General features: G+C 31.5%; 1 protein-coding gene across 1 annotated transcript; it reads left to right on the forward strand.

The window, feature by feature from the left end:
• Positions 1-4,223: 4,223 nt before the first annotated feature.
• Positions 4,224-11,678, forward strand: LOC130936100 (LRR receptor-like serine/threonine-protein kinase ERECTA). The gene is made up of 27 exons (XM_057866087.1): positions 4,224-4,695; positions 5,251-5,389; positions 5,478-5,549; positions 5,714-5,785; positions 5,893-5,964; positions 6,055-6,126; positions 6,228-6,299; positions 6,408-6,479; positions 6,572-6,643; positions 6,736-6,804; positions 6,922-6,993; positions 7,096-7,167; positions 7,256-7,327; positions 7,479-7,550; positions 7,642-7,713; positions 7,801-7,872; positions 8,012-8,083; positions 8,170-8,241; positions 8,331-8,402; positions 8,495-8,566; positions 8,716-8,784; positions 8,894-8,965; positions 9,055-9,128; positions 9,351-9,479; positions 9,625-9,972; positions 10,061-10,431; positions 10,957-11,678. The coding sequence occupies exons 1-27, from the start codon at positions 4,599-4,601 to the stop codon at positions 11,353-11,355; spliced, it is 2,991 nt and encodes a 996-aa protein (XP_057722070.1). The 5' UTR covers positions 4,224-4,598; the 3' UTR covers positions 11,356-11,678.
• Positions 11,679-11,924: the final 246 nt, after the last annotated feature.

An 11,924-nucleotide genomic window follows, 5' to 3' on the forward strand; every position in this document is an offset into this window, starting at 1 on the left:
TTTTATATTTATAAAATTTTAATTAAAAAATTTGAAAATATCTACATTAAAAAAAATAAATACACGTTATTATATGGCTTGTTAATAAGTCATATCTACCATTAAATGAACTTCTAATTGATGGCCTTTTAGCTCCTGCAGTTCTGCCAAGATTTTATTTGATTTATCCATCCATATGGATAATGTTACTGAAAAATAAAGTTTTTATGAATAGTAAAAATTATTTCTTTTAAGTTTTAATTGAAAATTTATCATGTATAATATTAGGTTAATTTTTTTAGATATCGGATAAGAATTGATGTAATTCTTTAATATTAAAAGGTGTGGTGTTTTATAAAATTTTGGGAGCTATAGAATTTACAGAGTACAAATTGTCAAATCATTTTTTTTTAAATTTATAAAGACAATATATAGACTACGTATTGTATTATTTTAATATTATTGTAGTTTGTGTATTGTGCTTGTATAGAACAGTGTCTCCATTAAAACTCTATTTTTTATAATTCCATATTAAAATAAAAAATCCACAATATTATACATATATTTTTTAAAATTTAGTAAAATTATTTATTCTTCACATAATTTTATTCTAAAAAAATTAAAAACAGGCTTATAAGCTAATTAATCAAAGGAGGGAGTACCCCCCAAAGTAGGACCTGTGGGCTGGACTTATATATAAAAAATAATAATAAAAAAATAGTTGATGGCAGGCTGAGAACTGAGAAGTGAAAACGTGAAATGATGGCTCTAATAATCTTTCTGTTCTGCTGTCTCAAAATTGAAACCAGAATCAGAGTATCAATATGGTCAAATATTTACCCTTACTACTTTTCAGACTTCAATAATGTTGCAGTTCGTATAATTACTCTATCAGGCTCAGGTGGGTGTGAATTTCGTTCCCTTTTATTCTAGACTACATTAATTTTGGTATTTTTTAGAAGAAAAAGTGTATATTTTATAAATAAAAATATTATTATTTTAATAATAATATAATATCTCGTCAACTGTGAATATACAAAATTTACGTGATAAATGCAATAAAATTATTTTTAGTAAACTTATAAACTACTCTTCATCAATATATAATATATATAGTTCATATAGGGAAAAAGGGTTCTTAAGTTACAAATTAAATTTATAGCAGATAATAATTATGAAAATGGGGTATTTAACTTTCTTAAAATAGTAAGATTATACTTTGGCCAAATTTATTATTCACTCTGCAATAAGACCATTTTTTAAAAATTTATTTAAGACGTACTTCACATACTTGCCTCTTACATTGACAAATTATTTTTTTATGGCAAGACATTTACTCTAAATTCTAAATTTTAAATTAAATTCGGTTCAATTTGATAGGTCGAATAAAAAATTTAATCCAATCATCAATTTAGATTAAATCATTATTTAAATTGGATAAATAATTAATTTGATCAGACTTAATTAAATCTAGTAAAATTAAGCAAAGTTATTATTTATTATACATAATATTTTTTGTTAAATATATTATATAAACAAAATAAAATTATATATACAAATTTAAAAAAAATATTTTTCATTAATTATATATATTCTATTTTCATAATTATAATTTTATTTGTTCGATAAATATTTAAAGAGTATAATAAATATGAATTAATTGATGGGTCATTAAAATTAAAAAATAATAATTAATTTAATATAAAATAAAACTAAAAAATATTTATTATAAAAATAATAAAATAAAATTAACTTTTATATAATTAATTATTTAATTATGACAAAATAACACGATTTTATCTTTGATCTACTAATGGAACCAATAATTAAGTGATTTAGTAGTGTGATCGGTTCAACTTCTAGTTTGGTTTTTGATAACTATACTCATATGTCAATCAATAATAATGTCAAAAATAATAATTAAGAAAATAAATTTAATGTTTTTTATTTATATTATTATCCTTATATATGGTGATAAGGCATATATGAACCCCATCCATTTCATCAAGATGTTGTCTTTGTTTGGACTCGCCATTCAATTAGTGAGGCAGTGGTAATTGTTTTTTATTTTTTATTTTTTGTGATTAGTGAATTAGATTAACAATGAGATCATTCTATATTTTGTTTTGGTATCTAATTAGAGAAGAATAAGTCTTCCTATTAAAATTTTATTCCTCCAAAAATAATTAAGTTGCTACCATTAACATCGATAGTTCTAAGTGAGTTATTTATCCTATCTATATATAAATGTAAAATATTTATTACTGCAGTAAATGATGATAGTGATCCAACTATTTTGACTTGACTTTTGTTGAATTCCTGGTCTACTAAATAAAATTAAATTGTCTAAGTGCTGAAAAAATTAATATTCTTTTATTATTGACCTAAGTTCCTTCAAAAGTAAAGATAATTTAATAGTGTGCTCTAATTTGTTGTATAATGTTGCTTTTTCTCTTTAAGAAAACGTTTACTATCCAATAAGAGCAATAATATAATATAATATAAATTACATAATATTATAATCATATCAAATGGGCCGTGGCATTCATATAAATTATTTAGGAAAAGGTAGCTTATTAAAGTGGTACAATTACTTTCATTCTTGCTGAAAAGGAGGTGATACAATTGAACAAAAAAGAACAAAAATCTATTACCAATAATAATCTATTACTGCTGTTTTTGTATTATTTATTTCTAGAACAAAAAGAATGCATGGAATACATCATAGATCGATGTCAAACGATTTTTTTCAACTTTTCTAAAGCACAAAAAAAGTAATTTAAAACCAAAGAATTATAGTTTAAATAACATAATTTTTATATTTTTATTTAAAGGTTTTGAGTTCAAATTTCACTATTAATTAAAAAAGAAAGTAATTTAAGATCCTCTATAATTACGTTATTGGCATTTTCTTTCTAAATATCCATCCTAATTACTCTTTTAGTTTTTATCTATACTAACATTATTTTTAAATAAAAAACGATAATAGGAAAAGGTATTTAACCTAATAATTTCTAGAAACTATTAATACACTTTATCTTTTAAAATTAATTTAGCACATGAGAATTAAGAAAAATATGGATTTATTTGTCAACTTTTAAGTAATAAAAAATTATTCAAAATAAATAGTATTTGAATTCTTAATTAGAATATTAAGATTTAAAACTTACTTGGTAAGTGAATGTGTATAAATTTTTTTGCCACCACCACATAAATCAATGACTAGTTTGTTACAAATTTAAGTTTTATTTAAAGGTTTGTTGTTAACTAATATATTACTATACACAAGACAAAATTCAAATTCTCAACACTTATTTATACGGACGAGTCCTCTCACCAAAATTAGTTTTGAGTAATGTTTATAAATAAATCAAGATTGATAAACATGAAGCCATCCGATGGCAATGTTGAGAAAGTGATATGATATAAGAGAGAGAGTGTGAAAGGGAAAGAGAGAGAAAGAGAAAGAAAGAGACGTCCTTGTCACCTCAAATGGATTTGCATTACTTTTTATTTTCTTTTCTTTTTATATTTTGTCAAGAACCAACTATTAATCCTGTCTTTTAGATAAAAAAAATGTTTTTTTACAAAACTCTCTTGACACTTGAGACTATTTTATAAGATTTAAGTTGAAATGCATTCCATTAACCGAATTTCTAATAACAAAATTGTTATGAAATGAAAGAAGTTACATGAATGGCATGCAAGTATGCAAGAATAGCAAAAGCATCATAACATAGCCCAGCACCATTAATAATAGCATATAGATATAGACATAGATATAGATTTAGATTTATAGAGCACAGTCCTATTTACTACTACTATGTAGAGGGGGTATGGCTAGAAATTGAATGAATGTCACACCATCAAACCATATACAGTTTCTCACATTAAAAAATATATTAATAATGGAAGTGTTATTAGAGATTTTAGAGAGAGAGAGAGAGAGAGAGTACAAGTAGTGTGGTGTTTGCAGAAGTTGCAGGTTTGATAGCAGAAGTGGTTGCAGATAGTTTTTAACTTTATCTGTGAAATAATTTTCCCCTTCTCTTTTTCTTCTTCTTCTTCTTCTCTCTCTTATCTCACTCACTCACACACTCATATAATTTTTGTTTTTAATTTTGTTTTTCTCTTATTTGTGCTGCATCTTTCTTACACTTGTGTTGGTTTGCCAGAAAGGATGTGATGGAACACAAAGGCTAAAAGCTCTTGTTGTGTTTGTGATGTGAATTCATTCAGTTTCTGTTACATATTTTGAAAAATCAGAACAAGGCAAAATCCAATTAATATTCTTCACATAAATGGCTAAAAGGGTTGGGGAATACACAGAAGAATTGTCACAGGCATAACTCAACCTTACCCTTTTAACCACTTTCATTTTTCAAATGCTGTGTTGTCACAGAACAAGTGCCACTACTACTTACTTACAAGTGCCACAAACATTGCACCATAATATAACACACTATAGTATATTAAGATTCCTCTTCTTCTTCTTCTTCTTCTTCTTCTTCCTCTTCTTCTAGTTTATGGTTCCTAGTTGAAGGAAAAGAGAGAGCTTCTTCACTGGCTCTTCTTTTCTTCTCTCCTTTTGTGAGGTGTGTGTGTGAAGGTTTAAGTCAATGGAAGGTTCTATGGCATTTAGATTTGGGGTGGTTCTTGTTGTTGCTGCTTTTCTTCTCAATTGTGGTTATGGCAACACTGTGGATTCAGATGATGGTGAGTGTTTAAGTTGTCTTTTCTTCTTTTTCTTTCCCATTTTTCTTCATGTGTTTGGATTAGCTAAGATATCTTTTGAGTGTGAGAGAACATAACATCAATGTTTAAACTTGAAACTTGAAACTTCTCTTTCATGGAGGGCATTGCTAGAAAAGCCAAGTACTTGCTATGTTTTTCTCTCTTTTCTTAGTAAAGGGTATTGAGAAAAAGACTCAGAATTATTTATTTTTATTTTATTTTTATGTTTTGGGGTTCTCCATCCAAATATCATTTGGTCCAATTTTTTAATTAAAGTCAGCACCTTTTTTTCTCACTGATTTTGACTTGATTATTAATTTATTCTTTCTTGGGGATCTTGTGTTTTTTTAACCCCCCTCATTTTTATTATTATATGGATGTCAATTTCCACATTGTTAGCATGGAAAATGAGTGCTTTGTTGCATATGAACATGTAATTTGGAAGAAGAACTCTGTTTCCTTTGAATATTGAAGCTCCTAACTATTGTTCTTACAAACAAGTTTAATGCTTTGAATAATGTTTACTTTGAATGGTAGGAGCAACATTGTTGGAGATAAAGAAGTCATTTAGGGATGTGGATAATGTTCTATATGACTGGACAGATTCACCTTCTTCAGATTATTGTGTTTGGAGAGGGATAACTTGTGATAATGTCACCTTCAATGTTGTTGCACTGTGAGTTATTATTAAACTTAAAAATTACTCTTACCACATTGTGTTCATATGCTTTATTTTTCCTTATTTTCTTTTTTTTTTAATGCAGAAATCTTTCAGGACTGAATCTTGATGGTGAAATGTCTCCAGCAATAGGGAACCTTAAGAGCTTGGTCACCATGTACTTTCTTTACACTTTCAAAATTGCTTTTGAAAGATTATGTTGCAAACAGAAGTGTTCATCAAATAATTAAATTTAGTTATAGTTGTTTGTGGCATTTTGTGCTTTTTGTTTGTCCTTGCTGCTACAATGGTGTGATTGTGTTTTTTTTTTTTTGGGTACAGTGACCTCAAAGAAAACAGATTATCAGGGCAGATACCAGATGAGATTGGTGACTGTTCATCTTTACAAAGCTTGTATGTCTTCAAACTCACTCAGAAGAAGTGAATTCATGAATCCAATTCATAATCTAAGAACAGCTTAATGACTTGGAACTTGGAATTCTTTTTTTATGCATGTTCAGGGACCTCTCATTCAATGAGATCAGAGGAGATATACCATTTTCAATATCAAAGTTGAAACAACTGGAAAATTTGTGAGTTTTGTTGTGCATTTCTCTGTCATTCTGTTACCCCAACAGAGATTTGATGATAACAATTCTTGTTGTTTTTTAATGGTGTCTTAGGGTTTTAAAGAATAACCAGTTGATTGGTCCAATCCCTTCAACTTTGTCTCAGATTCCTAACTTGAAGATTCTGTGAGTTATTTTATTCCTTTCTTTTGTTTCTCTCATTCTCATCCAAATAATTATAGTTTTAGCTTCCATGATTCTCAACCTCTCTGAATATATTTCTCTAGAGACCTGGCACAGAATAATCTAAGTGACGAAATACCAAGACTTATATACTGGAATGAAGTTTTGCAGTATCTGTAAGTAGTATTCAATACATGCAACAAGTATAATCTATCATTTCTTGACATATTTATTTCTGATCTTATCAATAACATTGTTTGCTTTGTTTGTTTTTTGATCATCAGCGGCTTGCGAGGTAACAATTTGGTTGGTTCACTATCACCAGACATGTGCCAATTAACTGGATTGTGGTATTTGTAAGTATCTCCATATCACTCTCTTTCATTCCAATTTGGTAATATGAACATAAATCGAGTCGAACTGATAAATTTTCTTGTGGGGTTTGCAGTGATGTTAGAAACAATAGCTTGACAGGAAGCATTCCTGAAAGCATAGGAAACTGTACTTCATTCCAAGTCTTGTATGTAGTCCAGTTTGATAGCTGATTTTGGGAGAATGTTTTGTATTTTTATTGTCTCTTTACAATTTTAATGTAACTTCTTTTGATGTCAGGGACATATCCTACAACAAAATCACTGGAGAGATACCATTCAACATTGGATTTCTTCAAGTAGCTACCTTGTAGGTGTTGCATGATGTTTCTTTGTATAGCTATATTTCATTAAGGTGTTTGGTTGTAGGGTCAAAAATAGGGTAGAAAACTAGAAATTGCTTGATGGATTTGTTTGAGTTTGGCAGGTCACTTCAAGGGAATAAACTCTCCGGCCATATTCCGTCGGTGATCGGTCTCATGCAAGCACTCGCCGTCTTGTAAGCATTGTTAGCTTGTAGTGTTTGAAACAAACACTATGAAGTTTCTTAATTAATGTTTTCTTCTTTGTCCTTCATATTAATTTCATACATTTTATCCAGAGATCTGAGTTGTAACATGTTAAGTGGATCAATCCCTCCTATCTTAGGAAACCTGACATACACAGAAAAATTGTAAGTATAAGCAATTAGTTTTCATCTTGTATGTATTTAATTTTTAGACTCAGTATGTGTTTTGACATCATTGCTGAAATGTTTCTAGGTATTTGCATGGAAACAAGCTCACAGGCTTCATCCCCCCGGAGCTAGGGAACATGACAAAGCTTCACTATTTGTAAGATCCTTATTTCTTCAGCTACATTATGTTGTAGTTTCTTTTCCCTTCAAACAAAGATGTCTGTTCTAGAGGCACTTTGTTGAACTCACTGTTCCAAGAGTGAATGCAAGTTTTTAAATAATGTTTAATGGTCAACCATCTTTTGTAGGGAACTGAATGATAACCATTTAAGTGGGCGCATCCCACCCGAACTTGGAAAGCTTACTGATTTGTTTGACTTGTAAGCACCATTACTTCGAAGCTTCAATTCAATGGTTTTTCTTCATTTTTTTAATTTATCCTAACTTGATGGGTCACCAATGGTTTTGCAGAAATGTTGCCAACAACAATCTAGAGGGGCCGATTCCTGATAACCTTGGTTCATGTAAAAGCCTTAACAGCCTGTAAGAAATAAACCTTGTACCTCTACTTTGTTACTATGATTTTTCTTGTACATTAAGGTAACAGAGATTCCTATTCTCTTCTACTAGCAATGTGCATGGGAACAAGTTGACTGGAACAATTCCCGGAGCGCTGAAGAGCTTGGAGAGTATGACTTATTTGTAAGTGATAGCTAGAACCTATTTATAATTCTATTATGTAGGATTCAACTGAAGTTTATTAACAACTTGTCAAGTATTACACATTTGGACTTTGCTTAATTAGTCCTTGTTTCATGAAATTGTGATCACTATCCATTAGAAACCTTTCTTCCAACAATCTTCAAGGGCCTATTCCGATCGAGCTATCACGGATTGGTAATTTGGATACATTGTAAGTATGAATCATTTAATGTATCTACTCATGTAAAATGTAAATCTCTCGGGTTCATACTGATAATGTTTCGGATTCCTTCTTAGGGATATTTCAAATAATAATATAATTGGCTCCATTCCTTCTTCCCTCGGTGACTTGGAACATCTTCTAAAGCTGTGAGTACTGTGGCAAGTTTCTTGTTATTTATTGTTTTTCGAATCTGGCAGTTTCTCTTTTACTCACGGCTTTTATTTGATTTTTGTAGGAACCTGAGCAGAAATCATATAACAGGATTTATTCCAGCAGAATTTGCTAATCTTAGAAGTGTTATGGACATGCAAGTCGTTTATCTTTTTTTTTTCTCCTTTGTTTACTTCCCCCTTTTTTTTTTTCTGTTTGCTAATTGGTTTTTGTCCTTCTATGTTGCAGTGATTTGTCAAATAATCAACTCTCTGGCTTGATTCCTCAAGAACTTAGCCAGCTTCAGAACATGGTGTCATTGTAAGTTCAGATGCTGGAAATTAACAACTTGTTATCTTTATTAGAACACAAACTTTCGTTGATGATCTTAGACTCTTGGAGTGTTAAATGGTTATCAATGATTATCTCTGTTAGTATTTTTAATTTTATTTTTTGAAAATGTTATATAGGAGGCTACAAAACAACAAATTATCCGGGGATGTGACGTCGCTTGTAAATTGCCTTAGTCTCTCGCTGCTGTAAGTTTGTATTTTTAATTTTTTTCATATAATTTGGTAGCATAGTTGCAGGGATTGGACAACATCACTTTTATTTTAACTAACAAGCTGAATATCTTGAATCTTGTAGTAATGTATCGTATAACAAACTAGTTGGTGTTATTCCCACAAGCAATAACTTTTCAAGGTTCCCTCCTGACAGGTAATGATCATTTACACTTGATTCTTGTGTAGTCAATGTGGTAACCATCATGTTTTTTCCCCCTCATTGATACAAACTTCCTTTCACAGTTTCATTGGAAACCCTGATCTTTGTGGCAATTGGTTGAATTCACCTTGTCATGTTAATCACCCTACGGAGCGAGGTAAGAACAACTACCTAACAGGAAATGTAATTCTTTAGGGTCTGCTCAGAAGATATTCTTTGATTATTGTACCTTGATTAGTCCATGTTTTGAGATTTCGAGTTGTTTGTGATAGATTGTGGCCTTAGTATAATATCATTGATCTTATTTCTATGTTTGTTTGGTAGCTGTTAATCATGTGAAAAACATGAGAAATAAGCTAATATGTTATTTATCATGCAGCAACATTATCTAAGGCAGCTATTCTAGGAATTGCTCTTGGTGGCCTTGTAATCGTCCTTATGATATTGCTCGCAGCATGCCGGCCATACAATCCATCTCCTTTTCCGGATGGATCACTCGACAAACCAGGTAAATTCATCTTAGTTGAGTAGATGATCAAAATTTCATCTTAGTTGTAAATTGGCATGGCTCATTTTAGGAGTGTTTGTGATGATTAATGCATAGTGATAGTGTTTTTATCATTCCACCACTGACACATGACCTTAATTGGCAGTTAGTTTCTCTCCTCCGAAACTAGTGATTCTTCATATGAATATGGCGCTTCATGTGTACGAGGATATCATGAGGATGACTGAAAACCTGAGCGAGAAGTACATTATTGGATATGGTGCATCAAGCACAGTCTACAAATGTGTTCTCAAAAATTGCAAGCCAGTGGCTATCAAGAGGCTCTATTCTCACTATCCACAATGCTTGAAAGAATTTGAGACCGAACTCGAGACTGTCGGAAGCATTAAGCACCGGAATCTTGTTAGTCTCCAAGGATACTCTTTATCCCCATACGGGCACCTTCTGTTTTATGACTACATGGAAAATGGCAGTCTATGGGATCTTCTTCATGGTAATCTGATAACAAATTCTTTAGGAAATGCTTTTGGTTCATGCTGTATGTGCTTTTTTTCTTACTTTGTTATGTTTATTCTTTTCAGGGGCTAGTAAGAAGAAGAAGCTCGACTGGGATATGCGTCTGAAGATAGCACTTGGAGCAGCACAAGGGCTGGCCTATCTACATCACGATTGTAGTCCTCGGATCATCCACAGGGATGTGAAATCATCAAACATTTTGCTGGATGGAGACTTTGAGCCCCATCTCACTGATTTTGGCATAGCCAAAGTTCTTTGCCCCACAAAGTCGCATACTTCGACTTACATAATGGGCACAATTGGCTACATAGACCCTGAGTATGCTAGAACCTCCCGGCTCACCGAGAAATCCGATGTGTATAGCTATGGTATTGTGTTACTTGAGTTGCTAACTGGAAGGAAAGCTGTTGACAATGAATCCAACCTCCATCATCTGGTGAGTTTTCTATTTGCTATCTAATTTATAGGCCATTTTTATAAATGCATAATGTTGCTTGCATGTTCTAGTGTGTTTCTTCATTTCCAACATTTTAGAATGTTATGTATACTTTCTCTACCAACTTCAAGTTTTCACTTAGACTTGAACCACCTAGTTGTTTGTGATTTATGCTTAAAGTATAACCTAAATATGATTTATACAAATGATGTCGATTGATTCATGTGGTAAATTAACAAATGATGTCGATTTATTTACCTAATGATTCACAATAATGTGTGGAACACATCATAGGTAAAAATAAAATAAGTCATCACTTATAGTTGTTGGAAATGAGACACTATTCTCCTTATTAGGTTAAAAGGTTGTTGCTTATTTTGGAAAATGATGTGTGCTTTTGTACTGTGAGACATGTCAATTCACACATGATATGAACAAATAATACAACTCTGTTATTTTGTTTGTACAGCATCTTTCTAAATTCCAAATTGATTTTTACATGGATAATGGTTCTCTACTGTGTAGATTTTGTCCAAGACAGCAAACAATGCAGTGATGGAAACTGTTGATCCAGACATCACTGCCACATGCAATGACCTTGGAGCAGTGAAGAAGGTCTATCAGCTTGCTCTATTATGCACAAAGCGGCAACCATCGGATCGGCCAACGATGCACGAAGTGACACGTGTCCTCGGCAGCCTCATGCCGTCCACCACCGCGGACGCCACCACCATTTCATCAAAACAACAAGAAGGAACTCTTCCACCACCTTCACTACCATGTGCAAAAGTTCCAGCATCATGCTACATTGATGAATATGCAAACCTCAAGACACCACACTTGGTTAATTGCCCTTCAATGAGTACCTCTGATGCACAACTTTTCCTCAAGTTTGGAGAGGTAATCTCCCAAAATAGTGAGTGATTCAGTGACCCTTTTGGAAATTATCATCAAATTGACCATCATATGATTCGTATATCATGTATATTAAATCAAAAACCAAAAAAAAAATGTGTATAAGAATTCTAATTATTTTTGTTTTCAATCTTAGTAGTTAGTACTAGTTTGCAAAGATGATGTGTTTGATTCAAGTACCTTAGTATAAAAAATTGGAAAGGTGCATTAACCAAATTTCTTGTACTTTTGTTTGGTTGCACAGACACACTTACACAATATTGCAGTGTAGTAAATGAGGGTTGTAGTGTAGAGGGTCCACTGTGCATTGTGGGGTAGATAAAGGCTCTTAATGGCTTTAGTAGAGAGATAGAAGAAGCAGTGCATAATGTGTGAACAGCAATAATGCACTGATTTGATTCTTTTTCTCTCTTTCTTTCTTAGCTGGACATGGATCAGTGTCATGTGTCTTTATATGCTGGCAAGTTAGTAAGTATTAATAGGCACTGTATTCATTTGCTTCTTTTTATTACTGCCTGATGCCAAAATGTCCTGTAGCTTCAACATGGAAATAAGGGCAATGGGGTCACCACACTCAC

This window comes from Arachis stenosperma, chromosome 6, assembly GCF_014773155.1.
Source record: "Arachis stenosperma cultivar V10309 chromosome 6, arast.V10309.gnm1.PFL2, whole genome shotgun sequence".
NCBI classification, from domain to species: Eukaryota; Viridiplantae; Streptophyta; class Magnoliopsida; order Fabales; family Fabaceae; genus Arachis; species Arachis stenosperma.

Excerpts from the sequence above, each read along its gene's own strand:
- LOC130936100 (XM_057866087.1), top strand. The coding sequence starts at position 4,599 with ATGGAAGGTTCTATGGCATTTAGATTTGGGGTGGTTCTTGTTGTTGCT. Across the intron at positions 6,300-6,407 it reads AATGAAGTTTTGCAGTATCT|CGGCTTGCGAGGTAACAATT; the intron begins GTAAGTAGTATT and ends TTTGATCATCAG. Across the intron at positions 8,567-8,715 it reads CTTCAGAACATGGTGTCATT|GAGGCTACAAAACAACAAAT; the intron begins GTAAGTTCAGAT and ends AATGTTATATAG.